The sequence below is a fragment of the Prunus persica genome, chromosome G3, assembly GCF_000346465.2.
Source record: "Prunus persica cultivar Lovell chromosome G3, Prunus_persica_NCBIv2, whole genome shotgun sequence".
Lineage (NCBI taxonomy): Eukaryota > Viridiplantae > Streptophyta > Magnoliopsida > Rosales > Rosaceae > Prunus > Prunus persica.
Genome location: NC_034011.1, coordinates 5,456,125 through 5,479,980, shown reverse-complemented (window position 1 = coordinate 5,479,980; position 23,856 = coordinate 5,456,125). Strand labels below are relative to the sequence as shown.

Below are 23,856 nucleotides of genomic sequence, written 5' to 3'. Positions count from 1 at the left end.
ATAATGAGGAGTGGTGTGGTCTGGTTTGGATCAATTTTACCTCCAAACTATGACCATTTAATCCACCGTTGAGCGGTACAGTTTAGTTCGGTTTGACTGGTTACCTAACTTTCAATTAACCCCTTATCCTATTTTTTTAATAAAGAAAATAAAGGATATGAACTTCTTTTTTTGTTAATGTCCCCCATGCAGTCTAAATCGTCAACATTTCACCCTAAACCAACCCCCCCGCCCCTCTCAATTTTTGCCTCATGAGTCAGAAAGGGGAGGCGGCAACAATGGAAGGGAGGAAGCAGGTGGGGAAAGTAGTGGTCTGGTTATAGGGGAAGAAAACAGAGGAGAAGGGAGGCACAAATAGGCCTAGGTTTGTTGGTGGGGATAGGGTTTTCTTTTTTGTTTTTGTTCTCTTTTTGTTCAATTTTTGTTCATATTTTTATTTTTAATGATTTAACAAAAAATTGGATGAAATGTTGAGGATTTAGACGACAAGGAAAACTTATGTGAACCTCTCTTGGAACAACATGTAGTCAGAGCCAAACATATGAACCAATATATTAGGGTTGGTATAACCTCTCATGTAGGATGGTATAGTTTTTTTGTGGATACACTGAATGGACTTTTTACTCGTTAGCGTATCATGTTCTAGTCAATGGCGGAGCTACAGAGGTGCAAGGAGGTGCAACTGCACTTTCACTCACCGGAAAATCATTTGGAGAGGTCCAAATCTACCATTTTGTTGGTGGCCACCATGTGTTGACCGAACAAATGGTGATGCGGTGAGGCGCTGTTGCGAGGCGATGAGATCTCCAAATCGAGACAGAGAAGGAGATTAGAGGGGAGAACAAGATGAAGAGGAGAAGGAGAGGAGAGATGAAACGGTTGGGAAAGAAAAGTGAGATTGATGACTGGAGAAAAAAAGTGTGTTAGGGTTTTTTTATTTATAATATTTATTATGCTGTAAGTAATTAAATACCATTGTTATACGAAAGCTATACAAGAAGCTTACTTTCTCCAGTGGCATGGGGAGTTGTTTGAAACATGAAGGTTTGGGTGTTGTGCGGAAACGCTCCAAGATCTTGTCATTGATGGACTATGCGACGAGACACACACAAACTCCTTTGAGAATAAAACACATGTACACCAAAAAGAGAAAACAAACACACAAGAACACAAAAAATTATAGAGGTTCGGCCTCGTGCCTACGTCCTCTTAGTGATCCACTCGAGAAATTCACTAGTATGTAAGAACAATTTTGGTTACAACTTGAACCCCCTTAACTCTCACAAGAACCCCCTTAGCTTTTCTCTCACCCTTTGCTCAAACCCTTGATGCCCTTGAATTCCCTCTTGAATTCTCTTGCCATTAACCTAGCCCTTAAAAGTCTTATTTATAATGCATAGCACTTTTGCTACAAGTTAACTAGGAATAGGAAACTAAAACCCTATTAAATTAAGCTAGAAAACCCAAAAATAATAGGAAAACCAAGTCAAGCATGCCAAAAACGCCAAAGCACGTTCAATACTATTCACGCGACCGACCGATAACGACCGGTTGCTTAGAGAAGTTCACGACTTCGCTGCTCTCTGTTAAAACTGACCAGTCGCCTGCACGTTGTTGCTCATTTCTTGCGACTTTTCTCCTCCACTGCAACACCTTGCTGCTAAAATATGAAAACTATGAGAGAATATTTGTTTGTGGGAATTTTCTGTGTATTCTTCTCCTTGTAGGAGGTCATATTTATAATACAACGAAACCTGAATGGGCAAGTAAATAATAAATTCCTAAATCTATTTGCAGTAGGAAATCAGGAATTAAAGTAAATCAATTACAATTATAATAGGAATTCTTGGTGTGTAAGGAAAGTAAGTCAATATCCACAAGTCACGCCAACACTCCCCCTCACGTTGGTGCATAGATGTCGCCAATGCCCAACTGATCTAGTGAATTGTGGAATGCTTTACTGGAAATCGCCTTTGTCAAAATATCCTCCAATTGATCATCGGATTTCACAAAGGGAAACTGAAACACTTTAGCCTCAAGCTTTTGTTCGATGAAGTGTCGATCCACCTCAACATATTTAGTACGATCATGCTGAACCGGATTCTGTGCAATGGCTATAGCAGCCTTGTTGTCACAAAAGAGATTCATTGTGGATGTAGGTTTATACCCAAGTTCAGTAAGCAACTTTCTTAACCAAAGAAGTTCACAAATCCTTTTAGTCATGCCTCTGAACTAGGCTTCTGCACTGGATAAAGCTACTACATTCTGTTTCTTGCTTCTCCATGTCACCAAATTACCTCCCACGAATGTGAAGTAACCTGATGTGGATTTTCTATCTGTTACATTACCTGCCCAATCTGCATCTGAATATCCATCAATATTTAGATGACCATGCTTTGAGAACATAAGTCCTTTTCCAGGTGCAGACTTCAAATATCTAAGTATCCGAAGAACTGCATTCATATGGTCTTCACTTGGAGAGTGCATAAATTGACTGACAACGCTCACCGCATAAGCAATGTCTGGTCGAGTATGTGACAAATAGATCAATCTTCCCACTAACCTTTGGTATCTTCCTTTGTTAGTTGGAACTTGATTCGGATATTCTCCAAGATGATGATTCTGAACAATAGGAGTGTCCGCAGGTTTACAATCTAGCATTCCTGTGTCTGTCAACAAGTCTAAGACATATTTCCTTTGAGAGAAACATATGCCTTGCTGCGATCGAGCCACCTCAATTCCCAAGAAATACTTGAGTCCACCTAGATCCTTCATCTCAAACTCCGTAGCCAGATAGTCTTGTAGCTGTGATATTTCCTGTTTATCATTCCCAGTAATAATCATATCATCAACATAGATTATTAATGCTGTTACCTTTCCTTTTCGATGTTTCAAGAACAGAGTATGATCTGAGTTGCACTGTTTGAAACCATTGTTCTTCATTGCCATGATGAACCGTCCAAACCATGCACGTGGTGACTGTTTCAATCCATACAATGCTTTTCGTAACCTGCAAACTGTTCCAGTCTGAGTAGTATTATATCCAGGAGGAATGCCCATGTACACCTCCTCCGTGAGTTCGTCATGTAGAAAAGCATTCTTTACATCAAACTGGTGTAGTGGCCAATCCAAATTAGCTGCTAGGGACAATAAGAGTCTGACGGTTTTTAACTTTGCAACTGGAGCAAAGGTTTCTTCATAGTCTATACCATAGGTCTGTGTGTACCCTTTTGCCACAAGTCTTGTCTTGTATCGCTCGATATATCCATCTGCATTGTGTTTTATAGTAAACACCCATCTACATCCGATAGTCTTTTTTTCTCGGGGTATAGTCTCCAATGTCCAAGTTTGATTTTTCTCAAGGGCTTTCATCTCCTCTTTTATAGCTTGGACCCACTTAGGATCTTTCAATGCTTTAGAGACCTTGGTTGGAATATGGATAGCAGAAAACTGATGCACAAAAGCCTTGAGTGGTTCAGACAGCTTCTCAGTGGATACATGATTTGCAATTGGATACTTGGATGTCTTGCCAATATCAGGTGAATAACGGTTTGGTGGCTTCCCACGATTTTGCCTGAAAGGTAATTGATATCCAATAGTTTTATCATCTAAATGCATAAGTCTAGTAGGAGTAGTTACCTCAAGGATATTCTCAGGAGATTGGTCTGTTGGTACTGTTGAGTTAGAGGAGGGGTCTTCATCTTGTTGTTCTGTATTGTCTGTAGGTGTGAGACTCGGATCAGAAATATCTTCGCATGATCAGGTGGGTCAGGCAATTGATTGCTATGAATGGGGGATTGGTCGCTTTTCGACAGAGAGTAATCTCGTGCTCCAGACTCGGAATGATCAATCATTTCTGTATAAAGGAGAATTTCTTTATTTTCCAAGTCCCTCCAATTCTGCTCTTCACTTCGTATCTCCCCATGAAGTGTAGAATTGGATGATGGGTCATAGAAGAACAGCTCAGATTCCAGAAAGGTCACATCCAAAGTGACATAGGTTCGTTGGATAGGAGGGTGATAACAGCGGTAGCCTTTCTGATGAGTGGCATAACCCACAAAAACACAACGAAGCGCACATGGATCAAGTTTGCTACGTTGATTTTTGTGGAGATGAATGAAAGCCACACATCCAAAGATTCGGGGTGTGAGTACCAAAACAAAAGGCAGAGGTCTGTGTTGTGCAAGCACCTGTAAGGGAGTTTTAAAGGTCAGTATACTAGAAGGCATGCGGTTGATCAGATGAACTGCGGTGACAATAGCATCATCCCAGTGATGGCGAGGAACATGAGCGCCAATCAGAAGTGCTCGGGCGGTTTCAAGAAGATGTCGATTCTTTCGTTCAGCAACACCATTTTGTTGTGGTGTCTGATGACAAGTCGTCTCATGGATAATACTATGTTGTTGGAAAGAAGTCTGAAAGTCATGATTGACAAATTCTCCACCATTGTCTGAGCGAAGAATCTGGATTTGAGCATTAAACTGAGTTTTCATCTGTTTGTGGAAGGACTGAAAACAGGAAAACACTTCATTTTTATTCTTCAGCAAATAAAGCCATGTCATCCGTGTACAATCATCGATGAATGTGACAAACCATCGAACACCAGAATGAGCAGTGATAGGAGAAGGTCCCCAGACATCAGAGTGAATTAACGTAAATGGAGTAGTACACTTGTTCGTACTCAACGGGTAGGGCACACGGTGACTCTTGGCCAAAATACAAGTATCACATGTGAAGTCAGAGTCCTTGAAATCTGAGAATAAATCTGGTATAAGATGCTTCATATAACTAAAAGACGGATGTCCTAATCGACGGTGCCACAACCAGATTTTCTTTTGTTTGCTATCAAAGGGATGTGTCACGCTGTTAGCCATGCCGGGACTGAAGTCATCGACATAATATAGCCCCCATCTCTTAGTACCACGACCAAGAATCTCCTTAGTGTGAATATCCTGAAGCAAACAAAAACTCGGATAAATGAGTACACAACAATTCAATTGTTCAGTAAGCTGACTAACTGACAACAATTTAGTGGATAAAGATGGAACAAATAAAGTATTAGACAGTGTGAGAGAGGATGAGAGTGCAACAGTGCCAGCCCCTGTCACAGGATAAGTAACACCATTGGCATTTGCAATACAGGTTCGTCGAGGTTGTGTAGTATTCAGAAAATCATCAGGATCAAACGTCATATGATCAGTTGCACCGGAATCAATCCAGCTCCTGGAATCAATCTTATCTGAAGTATGGAATCCATAACCAGTACCATTACTGGTCAAATTGCATTGTCCTTGATATGTAAGAGTAGCCCACCAATTGGGGTAGCCATGCGATTTAAAACAAGTCTCACAAGTGTGTCTCGGATCACCACAATATGCGCAATCTGGTCCATGTGTCGGGGTCGTTAGTCTAGAAGTCATAATCTGTGCAGCGGAAGATGCATAGGATACAAGTTGAGTAGGAATTGGGATTGGAATCTGAGCCTGAGTCGGGGTCGGAGTCGGAGTCGAAATCGGGATCAGGATCTGAATCAGAGACAAATTCGGGGTTGGGGTCATCATCGGAGTGGGGGTCGGGGTCGTCTTCGGAGTCGGGGTCGGGGTCGTCGTCGAAATAGTCGGGGTCGGAGTCGGGGTCGTCAAAAGAGGATCTTGATTCTGGATCGGGTTCGGGGTCAAAGTCTGCATCTATAGGAGCGGAGCCATCTGGGCACTCAACTCAACGATGGTTGGTGGAGAATGAGAGAAGGAGTCGGTGGTGCTACCTCCATGAGGGTTGAAAAAATCATCAACCCCCATAGCAGCGGCGGAGGTTTGAAACTAGAGTCAGCAATTCCAAGATCGCCGCTCTGATACCATGCTAAAATATGAAAACTATGAGAGAATATTTGCTTGTGGGAATTTTCTGTGTATTCTTCTCCTTGTAGGAGGTCATATTTATAATACAACGAAACCTGAATGGGCAAGTAAATAATAAATTCCTAAATCTATTTGCAGTAGGAAATCAGGAATTAAAGTAAATCAATTACAATTATAATAGGAATTCTTGGTGTGTAAGGAAAGTAAGTCAATATTCACAAGTCACGCCAACACTTGCTACAATCGCTAGTTTCTTCTTCCTCCCGCATCCTATAATGAGCCAATCTTCAACAGTTTAAAACCCTCTAAAAATTTCTGACTCCGCTACAGATTCTAGTGGACATAGCTCGAGAAAACCCAAGTGGGCTTGGCTACATAATTCAGTTCGTTGCTTTATCCATATTTTGGATAGAACCAAAGCATCTAACAATTAAGTGCCTTAAAATTTATAAATACAAAACGAAAAAAGTTATTAGTTTGAGCACCATTTGTATGGATTACATGCATGTGATGGGAGCCACACCTCCCATGTTGATGGTTTATTCAAGATATAGGGCAAACAAGAGGACTAATTAAAAGGATGTACGACACTTTGTACATCCAGCATTTGTTGTTGCCATAAAATTTTTGCATGTTATGTGTTGGGAACCAAAAGATAATCGTACTGGGAACCAGAGTCACGATAAAGTAGTTCAATGGGTGCTTTTGCTGAAACCCCAAACAAAGTCTCAAAGAGGGCCCTAGCTAGCTAACTGTAAACAACCTGTCTGGTTGAAATTTGCTAAGCTAATCAATTTGTTTTAAGTTTGGCATTCGTTTGTGACCCGATGTGCTTTTATTTTGTTCCCAAATGTCGTCTTGCACACCTTGGTTCTATTCTTCTGCGTAGATTAGAAGGACTTTGAGTTCATGTTCCACGAAGAAGATCAGTTTGACTATTCATTTAGAATTTCCATTCTTTGATAAGACTATTTTTTCTTTTTTTACTAAGCTCATGTTAGATTAATTGGATTTTGATTTTGGTCCTTTTGGTTAAGTGCGTTATTATGACTATACACGAAGGTACATATATAAAATATTAAACAACTTTGTAATCCAAAATAATGTATCTAACAAAGAATGACTACGTAATCAAAGCCTAATCTAAAATCAGAATTATAAAAATAAATTTAAAAAATTTCGCAAGTGGTCAGTGAACTTTTTAAAGACAAAAAATCATTTTTGGTTCTTGTAGTTTATTATTTTTTATTATTAAAGTCCATGTAGTTTCATCAATTTGATCAATTTTGTTCTTGTAGTTTGAATTCGAAGCAATCTAAATATAATTAATCCTCAATTTATTATATCAAATTACTTTAATTTCTTTTCACATATAGGGGTATTTTGGTCCAATCTTGTAGCCACTCCCCAACCTCTCCCACAACCACCCTAGCAGCCCTTCAGTAGGTTTCTTCAACTCTCAAGTCTCGAAATCCCTTATGTCCAATCTTGTGACTTTTTTTTAGTCTTAATCTCGAGATTTTGTTTTTGGGAATTTGGGTTCATGAGGAGAGGTTTTGGGCAATGCATGGAATTAGGGTTGGAGTTTGATGAGAGAGGGGGGAATGCCCCTCAATGGGAAGAGAAATTGGGAATTGTCCTTGAATTGCTTAAAATTCAAACTACAAGGACAAAATTGATCAAATTGAAACCATTAGGGACTTTAGTGGTAAGAGTGGTAAACTATAGGGACCAAAAGTGTTTTTTTCCCCTTTTAAAAGTCCTCATTTTAGTTCTCAAACTCTCAAATCAATAAATGTAGTCCTTCATTTTTTGGTCTACACATCTATTTGGTCCCAATTGTTGCATTTCGACAAAATTTGAATAAAATTGGTCACACATGTCATGGTGTGACCAACTTTAAAGGAATATTATCATCTAAATATGGCTCATTTTAGTCCTAAATCTGACATTTTTTTTCTCTCCAATTAGGGTTTCACATTGGGGTCCACACCAAGGAGAACATATTGCTTTGTTGAGCAAAATATATACGTGAGATTTACTTTGTGCCATGGGTGGATAGGTTGTATTTTGACAAAAGAACCCCTTTAAAGTTGGTTTAGTGGCTAGTTTTAACGAAGATTTTGATGGAATGCGATAAGAGGGACTAAATTGATGCGTGGACTAAAAAATTAAGGACCGCATTATTAATTTGTAAGTTTGATGACTTAAATGAAGACTTGTGAAAAGTTCATCGACTATTAATTGGTGATAAAAACCGTTAAAAAATCAACTTATCTGAGGGTGACAATCTAATTTTCTAACATAATTTACCCTGGACAATAGAAAGAAAAATTATTGGTGAATCATCTTGGGACTACTGCTAGGGTCAAGGTCACCACGAATTCATTCTTCATACCAAATAATGTAGATGTGTTTATTGATTCAAATCTCTAACAATAAGTAAAATATTCATACATCATTTGGTGTAAAAATTGGAAGAATAAATTTGGTGAGTTTAACATTATTGATTATATTTAAAGGTGAGGAAAAAGAAGTGAAAATCATAACACGTATATTTCTTCTCTATGTCAATTTAGGGGTGAAAATAGCCTTGTTCTAATGATTCTTTTTTTTTTTTTTTGGTCAATGTTCTAATGAATCTATACTTCTGCACATGTTGAGTCAAAATTTACCAAATATATATAATCATCAACGGTCCTACAAACTGCAGACAACGATATATATATATATATCTCTCCAAAGTCAAGAATCTTCAGTGATATGAGATCAATAAAAAATTACAACTGAAAAAAAATAAACACAATCTAGAGATTCTACATCAATAAGACCATGGGATGACTCCCCCCCAAAGAAAATTGATACTTAAATTATCTAGTTCTTAATTAGCAGCTCTATTATTAAGCCGTTAATTATTATCCTAAACATCATATAATCATTAGAAAATCTAATATATTTCAAGCTCCTTCACATAATTAATGCCTACTTATATCCTTTAAAAGATTGTTGTATCAGAATGATCGGGTATTTAGCTTCAGTTTGAAGTCTAATTATGGAATGGTGTGTGGTTGATGTTGGACCAAATCAAAGAAAACCTAAAATATTTTTAGTACATTGCATATGACGCATGTGCATGGACATCTCTTAAACTGATTTCTCCTACAATAATAATTGGGGTAATGGGAAGAGAGACAAAGACTTAAACCAACAAAACTAAAAGAATAATGCATTGTCCGATCGTTAGGGTTACAATAACTTAACAACAGAAGACATTCTAGCACATGCTCCTCTTATTCAGCACATTTTGTCCAATATTTAATTAGGTCTCTAAAGAATCTCCACGAGCCCTAAATACCTAATGTCGAAATTACTTCCCACACCCACTGAATTATGCGGCTATAATTGTTCGTAAGCTTAATGATTATGATCCCAATTGATAACAAGGGAGGGGAGATTCGAACACAAGGCTTTAAGTGCATGGGTAACTACTCTTAATTACTTGCGTTACAAACCCCTTGCTATTTGGTTCTGATTTTGTACCTATAGTATTACACAAGTGTGTCGTTTTTTGGGTTTAGAGTTAAAAAATGACGATAACATGCTCTAATACCAAAATCAATTCGAAATGAGGGGAGAGGCCCAAGATTATTTAAACTATGGGAGCTTCTATAATGAGGGTGTCCAATTCAATAGTCCCATAAGAACTCTGCATTTGATCAGACGGCTATTAAGGACCACCTCATTATAACCTATCATTAAAGTATTAGGCAAAAATCTAGTTCTCCGATGTTGGCGTCATTTAAGCTACGATACCATATTAGAATACAAGTATCCAATTCAAAATTATTTGGCAATAGGTGGAGAAGCCCAATTTTTTTCTAAATATTATTGCAAAGCTTCCATCCTCTAATGCGGATGTATGTCGTAATTGCAACTTTTGCAAGTAGTTTATATTTCTGTTTTTTGGTGGACTGTGCAATGTCTAAAAATCCTATGTATTTTCTGATAACCAGCTGACAGAAGACCTTCAAGTTCTAGTAGGTCCGATTCTCATCGCCAACAATGTACCTGTGTCTGAATCAATGTTGACCATACAAAGGTTATTGGCTGGTCGGCTTTAGGTCAACACTTTCAGACGCCACTGCCTCTAATGCTTAATTGAAGACAGGAAGAAAATGAAAGGTACCCTATTGACAATTGCACATGAAGGTCCGGAGCCCTCAAGTCCTCATAACATTTCACCTACTAGTGAATGAGAACCATATTCTATATAAACTATGAGGCAAAAGAGCTTACAAGCGTAATACTCTCTAGAACACATGCATTTCGCCCTCTATCAAATGTGAAAGACTATTGTAAAAGAAACGTCCTATATAGAGACATATCGGTGAAAAGAATTATTTTATATAGCGATCTATACATCCTTTGTATGCAAAAATTATTAATCCTCTGTACAGTTGACCTCTTCAAAGCCCTTAATAATTTTAAAGAAAGTGAAGTGCTTGATTCCAACCATGCATATTTTTCGTTTGTGTTTGGCAAGGCAATATCCCCACAAAGAGGCACACGTGAAGGACTTGTCTCCGGCACATAACATTAGTTTTGGTTGATATAAAATATAACTCCAAAACACACTGAACCTATAACCATACACAGATTTGCCATCCAGGAGATCAGTACTGCAGGATTGGAACTTGGGTGAACATGCACTTCCTCTTCATGCATGTGGTCTCATATAGCCTGGAGGAAAGCAAGGGGGCCATGGCCGAAGATTTTAAAACTATTTAAAATCCCTATAATATTATATTGTTAAAAAGTAAATTTAAAAATGTTGTCCACCATAACAATATATGCACTTGGATCTCCCAAATAAAATATCTGATTTCCGCGTTAAATATTTAGCTCTCATCGAATAAAATAGTTTGTACCAAGTAGCTCTCGAATCGTTAATATTTCTCTTTTCAATATTGGAATAACACAGCTGAAATTTTTTTATTTCTTTCAAATTGGGTGATGAGCATTCATGATTTTAACGTTCATGTATTATGTTACATTTTTATTTTTTAGGTAGTGTTCATTGAATTTGTCAAATTTATTTCGGTTTATCCTTCTTTTGCATGCAGTCTAACAACAGGCAATTTACCTTATTCATTTTTCATGCTGAAATTCTACTTTGATTTTTTTAAGGTCCTTTTCTTTAACGGGACTGATAAGAGCCTTCTCTATAATTTTTTTCCTTCATTCAAAAACGTGTAGCAACTTTTGTTTCGAATGAATAAGCTCCATTACCAAGTGGCAACAACAGGATCGAAATGGACGAAATAGAGGTCACAATATAATGGGCCTCAGCCTATGGAGCCTTCAATAACTTTATATGAGGTATCGGCCCACCAAATATTAAGATATAACTTCAAATAGTTTTTTTACTTTAAATTCCTCATTAAAGTCTTCTCGTAAACAATAAGATATCAGGCAAATGACCCATAATATTATTTATAGATATGGGAGTCATTCTATAGTAAAGGCCTTATATATGGTCCTTAGATAAGGTTCTATCTCTTAACCGTTGGATCAAGTTAATCAATTTAATTCAACGATTAACTAAATTGATTAACTAATTTGATTCAAGAAGACCTTATAGAATTCTTGATAGATATGGGACCCATCTGGTTTCTTTGTTGTTGATGGAAGATATTGAAGGTGTGCTGGAAGTTTATTAATGGGTATTAAGATGGTCCATTGATTTGATATCACATGATGAATATATGGTCATCAACTTAAATAAATACTGCTGAAAGTACTTATGTATTTAACTAAGATTTCGTTTGGTTAATGAGAAAGGAGACTTGGGATGGGAAATCCATTGTTTTTTCATGTTTGGTAAGTGCAGGTATGAGAAATCCTTACATGGCCCATAGGAAAGTAGGGAGGAAAGTGAAGCCATCCTCCAAACTTGAGTTTTGTTTTCTCTCCTCATGGGAAAGTTTGGAAAAATGAGCCAACATTAAATAATATTTTTTATGACCATTTTATCCCCATTAACAATTTAGAATTACAATATATCATTAAATGCATTCCTTTTTTATTTGATTTAATATGTGTATAATTGAAATTTTATACAAACTTTATTTTTTATTCCTACTCAAAACAAACATAGGAAAGAAAATAAAGTGGTATATTCCGATTACTTTCCCAGCATTACCAAACGTAGGAAAGGAATCTTCTATTTCCCATCCCTTAGGAAATGATATGGGAAATGATTTTCCCTCAAATTCGTTCCATGAACCAAACGGAGCCTAAAAGCACACAAGTGAAAGATAAGATATTTATGCCAAAAGTAGTAGAAAAACATGCATGTCTCGGAAATATATGACCATCAACTTAAATAAATACTGCTGAAAGTACTTATGTATTTAACTAAAAGCACATAAGTAAAAGATAAGATATTTATGCCAAAAGTAATAGAAAAACTTGCATGTCTCGGGAATAACACTGTTTCTCTATCTTTAATCAACCATGTTCTTCTGCCAAGCCCACATGGCGGAATGTGATTGAATAGAAGTAGCAAAACAGTGTTATCCCTATGACATACAAGTTTTTCTTGAGAGTTGTACATCAAGCTATTCTACTTGAGCTGCTTGGGATTAGCAAAAAGTCCTTAATCACTCCCAAAATTTCTGATGCATAAAAATAAAATGTTAATCACTCCCGAACTTAATTTGAGCTAGAAAGAGAGTGCAAACCAGAGCATCCGGTAGAAATAGAATGTTAAGAATGGAACTTATTTTGATATAAATTTGCATCACTTCAAATCTGCCAACCCTTTTGGGTCTGCCATTTCTTACTAGTTTGTTAATTGTTTCGATGGATCAAATGCTTTAGTTTAGCGACTTCGACATATATATATATATATATATATATATATATATATACAGTCCCCTTCTATTGAGGGATCCCTCAAATAAAATTATTTGAGGGACGCCCTTTAGGGTACCCTACAATTTTTTTCCCAATGATCCAAACCATCTATTTTTTAGGTCTTCATTCATAGATCATCCTAATCGGAAACCGTTTCGACATCCAATTGTGTCTTACAAAATCAATGAACACGGTACTTCAAGAAAATGCTAAAATTTCAATAACTTTATTGAGTGGTCAAATGATATCGGATTCAAGTGATTTTTTGTAGGGATGATCTTTGAATGAGTATCTACAAAATAGACGGTTTGGATTAGTGAAATACAATCCGGAGTGGGGCCTACAAGAGGTGTCCCTCAAATAAGCTTATTTGAGGGATCCCTCAATGGAAGCTCTCTGTATATATATATATATATATATATATATATCTTTTGCCCTATAGCTATATGCATTTTGAAATTGGCTTTTGCCCAGTTATGGAAGAAAGTTATCAAGTTTGAAGTGATGCATTCTGTACAAGCTCTTGGCTTATTTCCAAGTAAAATATACTCGAAAAACGCAGTACATTTATTAAAAACCAGTTGCAATTTTATTTATTTTTACTTTTACTCCATTTATTTAACTTTATAATGTAAATAAGGAAGTAACCTCCATTTGGATTCAAATAAAAATACTAGAAAATCAAATTCCCACCAAATCAAAATATGAAAATTCAGTTTTAGTGCAAAATACGATTTACGCTAAAAATGATGGCTCATTAAGTCAATATATACTTCATACTAAAATCCCATGAAATCAAGTTTTCTTATTTGATGTATAAGGAATAAAAGCCGTCAAAAATTATCTTGAGAAAATGATTATTCCGAAAAACCATTTTTCATACTTAGTCAATATTGCATCTCCGCTAAAAAATTTCTGGGTCCGCCAGTGTCTGCGGGTAGCAATTATTCAATAAAATTTAGTACAATTAGAAACTAGTTACATATAATATTAGGGTTCCATCAAGTGCTATCTCCACAATACGTTATGTACATCCATTTGTTGCTGGAATCTTCAGTGTGCTTAAAAAGCCATCACATATTGGCTTCCACACGGTCCTTGCCCTCAAAACTTCCGACCCTGTCTCGAGGCGAAGCAAGTGATCAAACTCTACCCCTTGGTTATGAGTTGAGTCACCTGTTCCATCTCTAGCAACTGCAGTCAGAGACTGCACCGCGCTGTCCCTCCGACACTCACTTCGATACTCCAACGTCATAGACGAAAGCTCATGAGTCTCCAGCACTGAGAAGGGAATGCTCTGAAACCATAATCATGAATTTCCAATTAGAAGAGAGTATTTTTGAAACAATTAATATATGTATATATATTAAAACATGAACTATAAGTTATGAACAAGTAGCCCTGGAAAAATGTTCACCTTGAAAACCCAGTCTATGTATTTTGCACTGCTCACGTGCTGATTGACATCCAAATCACTCCAACCAGGCTTCTGTGATTTTAAGATGATAAGCATATGTCAGTCAATTGCTTCAAGAACAAAAAACAATGTTTCAATTTCAATGTCTCCATGTTTTAAGCAGAAGATATACTTACTGCTACAGATGTTTGAAAATAGTTTCTAGCATCAATATCCAATCGTCGTAGTTTAGCATTGTTGATGTCAATGAGAGGATCAGAATCCATGAGAGCAGATCTTAACTCATCTGTGATTTCTGCTGTACCTTTAGAAAATTTCCTTGTCTTCATGTGCATCAGCATAAGAAGACTGCATAGGACCAATATCAAACCACAGCCGAAAAAACAAAAAATAAAGAGATGCATTTGAGAATCTTAGTTTGGATCCCAACCCCGTTGCTCGAATCAAGATCTGTCCTGTGCTGTAATCACGAACGATCCAATCCCGGAACAGACCATTGTTTCCTGATGCACCAGTCCAGGTATCTATTTGAATAACTTCAGCCCTTCAAACACAGAACACAACATATTTGTTTGATGAAAAATAATTTCCACAAATTAAGTTCCAAACATAGAAGTTAAACTGGCTGTTCATAAGATGTTAAGAGTAGTACTAGTAGAGAGGAACTTATAAACAATGAAAGGCTAGCTATATAAACAAATAATATTCCAAGTTTACCAAGAAGGATATTTTTCCACTACAGTCTGCAATTTACACAGCACCCATACTAGGCCTCTTTTGGTCATCTCTGGTGTTGAACCCAAACCACCAGCATAGAGCCCAAGACTCCTACAATGCTGAACTGATGTTTCCTATACATACAAAAGCAATGAAGAACTGGTCACATATAAAGCATTAGTTTTAGCACACTATCTTTTAATAAAGATAAAGAAATCCAAAACCTACCAGTAAGCGTTCCATCAAGCACCCTATGGTTGCTTTGCCGTCAGGGCCTAAATCATATGATCTAATTGAGAAGTTCTGTTGAAAAACAAGCCCCTCCTGCCCCAATTTTCCACCAAAAGTGTCATAAACCCAGTGGAACTTCCTCGATTCCCAGTTCAAATGTTGTGGTATTTTCTCTGCGGGTGTGACAGTTTTATCATCTTGTTTTGGGGAAGTGATGACATTTTCTTTGGGAAAGACCTTTGCTTGAAAATCAATAGAATTAGGCTTACTTTGACTACAGCCATAATTTATTCCTACACAACATGATATTGATTTATTTGTAGGGATGGTTGATAGCAACCTTGGCATGGGGAGTGTTGGTGGAGCAGATGTAAGCACCATTGTGATATTCAAGCAAATCAGATCAAATTCTAACCTGCCAAAACAAAAAATGTGAAAATATATGATGGGTTATGAGCAAAAAAATTACTTATGCACACTCAATCATGAAAGCATTTTCATACCTAGTTTTGAAGTTCTAGGAAAAAAAGGTGGCAACAAACTTATATATAAGTTCATGGGGTGATTGAGTGAGGTGAGATTCCTTACAATCCGTGCTGTTATTGTTGGGCGCTCATCATGTAGCCTGCCAAACCACTTATAGCCTTAAGCCCACATTTTATGAAGACGCTACCAAATCACCACGTAGTGCATTTCACTTTATATTTTTAATATTAAAATGGTCCCTTCTCTAATAGTTTTTATAAAAAAAAATAATAATTTATGATTATTTTTTAAACATAGCAATACCAAACGCTTAGAGACATATTTGCATGAGTTATATAATCTGCCAACCCTCTTGCTTGCACGTTTCTTAGGTTTGGTGGCCAAAGACCCAAACCAAAGACATATCTATCAATTGTAACATACATTCCTGGGTCTTGCTCCAAGGAGGCCCTCATCTAAGAACTGAATAACTGCAAGGAAGTCCTCAGCTAAACTTATAATCATAATCAAATATAAACAGAGACTTCTTAATATAAAGTTTAAAATAAAAAACTTGGCTTCTTTTAACTTACAACACATCTATTAGAATGAGAATATCCAACTCAAAATCAATTGGTAATGGATGAGGGCCCAAAACCTTTTAAAACTATAAAACAAGGATGATGAGAATATTTAAATCGTTGCTTGGCTTTGGGTGTGTACATTGGCCCACCAACACTATGAACATATATTCCAATAAAAATAAAAAATAAAAAAAACCACTATGAACATATAGGTGCGGATGAGGCAAGCACTAATGCCTTCTTTTTTTCTTTTTCTTTGTTGTGTTAAAGTTTGGAAGGGAGAAGGGGAGGTGATCTGCAAACAAATGTTCTTAACATTGAACCATGGAACCGTTTGCTAAGCATTAATGCCTTCGGCCAATCAAATTTTTTCCGAGGTAAATTACTCAAATGATCTTTAAACTTATACCCGATTTACATTTTGATCCCTCAATTAAATTATTCGTTCAAATGGTCCATCAACTCTATATCATTAGCTCTATTGGTCCTACCATTACATTATGTCAATATTTCCATTAAATGTGAGGGCAAATTGGTCATTTTGTTCATCAACTCTCTCTCCTCCTCTTCTTCTTCTTCTTCCTCCCAATCTGACGGCTGGGTAGCATGGGGCATCAACCCCACCTCCACCAAGATGGCTAGGCACAAATCCTCTTAGCTAATGCTTGCTATTGCTTCTACGAGTTGGGCAGTTTGTATTTGCTAAAATTGTCCCATATATGATTAAATTACTAACAAATTTGAACAATTTAGCTTCTGGTTTTGGATTATTTTACAAAAGGAAGAGAAAGGTGGTGGTCATGGGGGAATGGCAGGAGAAGAAAACCCTCCAAGGGTAGGTTCAAGGGTAAAAAAGAAAGGGAAATAGCTCTAAATGCCACCCTTTTTTAGTTTTAAGTGGAAATACCACCTCTCCCCACAAATTTTCCAAATACCACCTATAAATATATATTTGTTGTCACTTATTGCACACATAACACTTCTTTTAAAATTTAGTTCTCTCTCAGCTCTCTCAGCTCTCTTAGCTCTCTATTCGCTCTCTCTCTCTCTCTCTCTCTCTCTCTCTCTCTCTCTCTCTCTCTCTCTCTCTCTCTCTCTCTCTCTCTCTCTCTCTCTCTCGTGCAGTTGTATTCCTCTTACGCAGCGCGCTCTCTGTTTTGAATTGTCCCCATCACTCTGTTCTGAATCGGGAAACCCCCCCTCGACCCCATCCTCTAGGTATGTCTTCTGAATAACGTAAGGTTGCAGCTGCTTGCAACCTTGAAGCTCTACTCCATTGCCGACCTCCAATAGGTAGTCTTGATGGTCATTTTCTTAATCTATGTGAGATTCTGTGAAATTGGTTTTATTTTGATTGCTTTGGTTTTTGTGAAATTAAATTGCTTTGGGTAATGTTTTTTGAATCTTCATGCTCATCCATCTGGGTTTTTACCAAATGCATTTAGATTGCTCTGGATATGTGAATCTTGAAAGTTAGGATTTTTCATTTGATGTAGTAGATTTGTATAGTCTGATTGTGATGAATCATTGTTCAGTGCTGTGTTATTGTTGTTTTATTGTAGTTGTTTTACTGTTATATTGTTGTTGGATTGCCATTGTATTGCCTGGTTATTGTGGTTGTATTGCAGTGATTTGGTCGTGGCTTCAAACGTGTTAATGAAATGTTGTTTTGTCATGGTCAGAAATGGAGACAATTGTTATTATGTTTTGTTACAATGGAAAGTGGGTAACCTCAAAAAAGATGTGCAAATACAAAGGGGGTGACTCAAAAGGCTTAATAGCACCACGGACTATCACATTTACTGAACTGTTAGATTGTATGCATCAGATTGCTGAGAAATGAGAGGCAAGGCATGAATGAGGAAGAAGCATCAGGTTTTGTGATGTCATTTTTTGTAATTTAGGGGGGGATGTGATGGTGGTGCAAGACATAACTTGTATATATAGAGTCCATTTTGAACGTGTGTATTGTAGGCTACATGTCTTTTAAGAGATGTATAAGTCAATCAAATGGTAGAGTCTGATGTAGTACCTATTTGAATGGGACCCTATTGTGACTGTATTGTGCTCTTATTGATATCATATTGCCCATTATTCGCATGTGTATTGTAGAGTTATTGCTGCTATAATCATTTGAACTAGACAGGGATAAAGGAAAGCGTATATGCACAAATACAAAAAGAGGCATCATAATTCTATCAAATCCAATTTCGAAACTTACATAATACAACAAGAGGCCACCCCATAGTTACATAATACAAAAAGAGGCTACCTCATAGTTCCATTTTACAGCCTGTTTCCACTATATTTTACAGTCTCCAAAGTCATATTAATGTGTCCAAAGTTTCCTACCGTTGACACATTCAGAGTTGCATACTCTTCAATTGCGACAACTGCGACCCATGAAATTCATGACCCCGCATGCATACTCTTCTGACAATTTCAAATACCGCATGTCAATGTTGACATGTTTTTCAAATGGTGGGTGCCCAACACACACAACCCCCCTCCCTTCTCTTTCTCTTCAATTTTTGCCTCATGAGTCAAAAAGGGGAGGCGGCGACAACGGAAGGGAGGAAGTAGGTGGGGAAAGTGGTGGTCTGGTTATGGGGGAAGAAAACAGAGGAGAAGGTAGGCACAAATAAGACTAGGTTTGTTGGTGGGGATAAGGTTTTCTTTTCTGTTTTTGTTTTCTTTTTCTTCAATTTTGTTTTCATATTTTTATTTTTAATGATTTAACAAAAAATTGGATAAAATGTTGAAGATTTAGATGACAACGAAAACTTATGTGAACCTCTCTTGGAACAACATGTAGTCAGAGCCAAACATGTGAACCAATATATTAGGGTTGGTATAACCTCTCTCATGTAGGATGGTATAGTTTTTTTGTGGATACATTGAATAGACTTTTTACTCGTTAGCGTAGCATGTCCTAGTCAATGGTGGAGCCATAGAGGCGTAAGAAGGTGCAGCTGCACTTCCACTCACCGAAAAATTGTTTGGAGTGGTCCGAATCTGCCTTTCTGCTGGCGGCCACCATGTGTTGACCTAACAAACGGTGATGCGGTGAGGCGCTGTTGCGAGGCGATGAGATCTCCAAATTGAGATAGAGAAGGAGATTATAGGTAAAGGGGAGAAGAAGATGAAGAGGAGAAGGAGAAGAGAGATGAAATGGCTGGGAAAGAAAAGGGAGATTGATTACTGGAGAAAAAAAAGTGTGTTAGGGTTTTTTTATTTATAATATTTATTTTGTTGTAAGTAATTGCATACCATTGTTATACGAAAGTTATACAAGAAGCTTACTTGCTCTACTGGCATGGGGAGTTGTTTGAAAAATGAAGGTTTGGGTGTTGTGCGGAGACACTCTAAGACCTTGTCATTGATGAACTAGGCGATGACACACTCACAAACTCCTTTGAGAATAAAACACACCTACACCGAAAAGAGAAAACAAACATACAAGAACACAAAGATTTATAGAGGTTCATCCTCGTGCCTACGTCCTCTTAGTGATCTACCCGAGAAATTCACTAGTATGTAAGAATAACTTTGGTTATAACTTGAACCCCCTTAACTCTCACAAGAACCCTAGCAACCTTTTCTCTCACCCTTTGCTCAAACTCTTGATGCCCTTGAAAACACTCTTGAATTCCCTCTTGAATTCCCTTGTCATTAACCTAGCCCATAAAAGTCCTATTTATAATGCATAGGACTTTTGCTATAAGTTAACTAGGAATAGGAAACTAAAACCCTATTAAATTAAGCTAGAAAACCCAAAAATAACGCCAAAACACGTTCAATACCATTCACGCGACCAACCGGCAACAACCGGTCCCTTGGATAAATTCACGACTTCGCTGCTCTCTGTCAAAACCGACTGGTCGCCTGCACGCTGCTGCTCCTTTCTTGCGACTTTTCTCCTTCACTGCAACACCTTGCTATAGTCGCGAGTTTCTTCTTCCTTCCGCATCCTATGGTGAGCCAATCTTCAACTATTTAAAACCCTCTAAAAATTCCTGACTCCGTCACAGATTCTAGTGGACATAGCTCGAGAAAACCCAAGTGGGTTTGGCTACATAATTCAGTTCGTTGTTTTATCCATATTTGGATAGAACCAAAGCATTTAACAATTAAGTGCCTTAAACTTTATAAATAGAAAACGAAAAAAGTTATTAGTTTGAGCAACATTTGTATTGGTTACATGCATGTGATGGGAGCCACACCTCCCATGTTGATGGTTTATTCAAGATATAGGGCAAACAAGAGGACTAATTAAAAGGATGTACGACACTTTGTACATCCAGCATTTGTTGTTGCCATAAAATTTTTGCATGTTATGTGTTGGGAACCAAAAGATAATCGTACTGGGAACCAGAGTCACGATAAAGTAGTTCAATGGGTGCTTTTGCTGAAACCCCAAACAAAGTCTCAAAGAGGGCTCTAGCTAGCTAACTGTAAACAACCTGTCTGGCTGAAATTTGCTAAGCTAATCAATTTGTTTTAAGTTTGGCGTTCATTTGTGACCGGATGTGCTTTTATTTTGTTCCCAAATGTCGTCTTGCACACCTTGGTTCTATTCTCCTGCATAGATTAGGACTTTGAGTTCATGTTCCACGAAGAAGATCAGTTTGACTATTCATTTAGAATTTCCATATTCTTTGATAAGACTATTTTTTCTCTTTTTACTAAGCTCATGTTAGATTAATTGGATTTTGATTTTGGTCCTTTTGGTTAAGTGCGTTATTATGACTATACACGAAGGTACACATATAAAATATTAAACAACTTTGTAATCCAAAATAATGTATCTAACAAAAATGACTACATAATCAAAGCCTAATCTAAAATCGGAATTATAAAAATAAATTTTAAAAATTTCACAAGTGTTCATTGACTTTTTAAAGACAAAATTTTTTTTTTGGTTCATGTAGTTTATTATTTTTATCATTAAGGTTCATGTAGTTTCATCAATTTGATCAATTTTGTTCTCGTAGTTTGAATTTCAAGCAATCTAAATATAATTAATCCCCAATTTATATTAAATTATTCTAATTTCTTTTCACATATAGGGGCATTTTGGTCCAATCTTGCAGCCCCTATCCCACAACCACCCCAGCAGCCCCTCCTGTAGGTTTCTTCAACTCTCAAGTCTCAAAGTCCCTTGTGTCCAATCTTGTGACTTTTTTTAGTCTTAATCTCCAGATTTTGTTTTTGGGAATTTGGGTCCATGAGAAGAGGTTTTGGGCAATGCATAGAATTAGGGTTGGAGTTTGATAAGGGGAGGGGGACTGCCCCTCAATGTGAACAGAAATTAGAATAATTTAATAGAAATTGGGGATTGTCCTTGAATTGCTTAAAATTCAAACTATAATGACAAAATTGATCAAATTGAAACCCCAAGGGACTTTAGTGGTAAGAGTGGTAAATTATAGGGACCAAAAGTGATTTTTCCTCCTTTTAAAAGTCCTCATTTTAGTTCTCAAACTCTCAAATCAATAAATGTGATCCTTCATTTTTTAGTCTACACATCTATTTGGTCCCAACTGTCACATTTCGACAAAATTTTGAATAAAATTGGTCACATGTCATGGTGTGACCAACTTTAAAGGAATATTATCATCTAAATCTAGCTCATTTTAGTCCTAAATCTGACATTTTTTGCTCAACAAGTTATATTCTCTCCAACTAGGGTTTCACATTGGGGTCAACATCAAGGAGAGCATATTGCTTTGTTGAGCAAAATACGTGAGATTTACTTTGTGTCATGGGTGGATATGTTGTATTTTGACAAAAGAACCCCTTCAAAGTTGGTTAAGTGGCCAGTTTTAACAAAAATTTTGATGGAATGCAATAAAAGAAATAAAAGAGACTAAACTGATGCGTGGCCCAAAAAATTAAGGACCACATTATTAATTTGTAAGTTTGATGACTCAAATGAGTACTTGTGAAAAGTTCATCGACTATTAATTGGTGATAAAAACCATTAAAAAAATCATCTTATGTGAGGGTGACAATCTAATTTTCTAACATAATTACCTGGACAATTTAGAAAGAAAAAAATTATTGGTGAATTATCTTGGGACTGCTGCTAGGGTCAGGGTCACCACGAATTCATTCTTCATACCAAATAATATAGATGTGTTAATTGATTCAAATCTCGGGTACTATTCTTCGGCTCATGTATTTTTAACAATAAGTAAAATACTGATACATCATTTGGTGAATAAGTTTAAAGAATAAATTTGGTGAGTTTAGCGTTATTGATTATATTGAAAGGTGAAGAAAAAGAAGTGAGCTTATAACAAGTATACTTGATCTCTATGTCAATTTGGGGGTGAACATAACCTTGTTCTAATGGAACTTTTTTTTTTGGGTCAATGTTCTAATGAATCTATACTTCTGCACATGTTGAGTCAAAATTTAGCATCAACGGTCCTACAAACTGCAGACAGAGAGCTTCCATTGAGGGATCCCTCAAATAACCTTATTTGAGGGACACTCCTTGTAAGCCCCACTCCGAATTGTATTTCACTAATCCAAACCGTCTATTTTGTAGATACTCATTCAAAGATCATCCCTACAAAATATATATATATATATATGAAGTCTAATTATGGAATGGTGTATGGTTGATGTTGGACCAAATCAAAGAGAGCCTAAAACACTTTTTTTTATTTTTTTTATTTTTATGATAAGCGATAGAATATTATTGATGTAAAAAGGGTAATACAAGAAGTTTGAACTCGTATCAAGGACAAAAGAAATTCCTTGGTCACGAATTACAATCTTCGTACAATGAATCAAAAATAATAGAATAATGCATTGTCCTCTTATTCAGCACATTTTGTCCAATATTTAATTAGGTCTCTAAAGAAACTCCACGAGCCCTAAATACTTAATGTCGAAATTGCTTCCCACACCCACTGAATTATGAGGCTATAATTGTTCGTAAGCTTAATGATTATGATCCCAATTGATAACAAGGGAGAGGAGATTCGAACACAAGGCTTCAAGTGCATGGGTAACTACTCTTAATTACTTGCGTTACAAACCCCTTGCTATTTGGTTCTGATTTTGTACCTATAGTATTACACAAGTGTGTCGTTTTTTGGGGTTTAGAGTTAAAAAATGACGATAACATGCTCTGATACCAAAATCAATTCGAAATGAGTGGAGAGGCCCAAGATTATTTAAACTATGGGAGCTTCTATAATGAGGGGCTATGTTGAGGGGTTATAACGAGGGTGTCCAATTCAACAGTCTCATAAGAACTCTGCACTAGATCAGACGGCTATTAAGGACCCCCTCATTATAACCAAACCTATCATTAAAGTACTAGACAAAACTCTAATTCCCCGATGTTGGCATAATTTAAGCTTAACAGGTGGACAACATATATTGGGTGGCATGGGAGCATGTCGGCTGTTGGGCTCAACACGTGAATAACGTGCTTTGATACTATATTAGAATACAAGTATCCAATCCAAAATAATTTGGCAATAGGTGAAGAGCCCAATTTCTTTTAAACATTATTGCAAAGCTTCCATCCTCTAATGGGGATGTATGTCGTAACGGCTTTAGGTCAGCACTTTCAGATGCCACTGCCTCTAATGCTTAATTGAAGACAGGAAGAAAATGAAAGGTAACCTTGACAATTGCACATGAA

The 23,856-nt window shown here is 36.9% G+C and overlaps 1 protein-coding gene across 1 annotated transcript; it reads right to left on the bottom strand.

The window, feature by feature from the left end:
- LOC18782856 (palmitoyl-acyl carrier protein thioesterase, chloroplastic) lies at positions 13,650-15,544 on the bottom strand (the record flags this gene model as incomplete). The annotated part of the gene is made up of 7 exons (XM_020560485.1): positions 13,650-14,073; positions 14,194-14,265; positions 14,370-14,541; positions 14,624-14,737; positions 14,911-15,044; positions 15,139-15,378; positions 15,482-15,544. Coding segments are annotated over 7 exons (1,068 nt in total), but the record flags the coding sequence as incomplete, so codon positions are not given.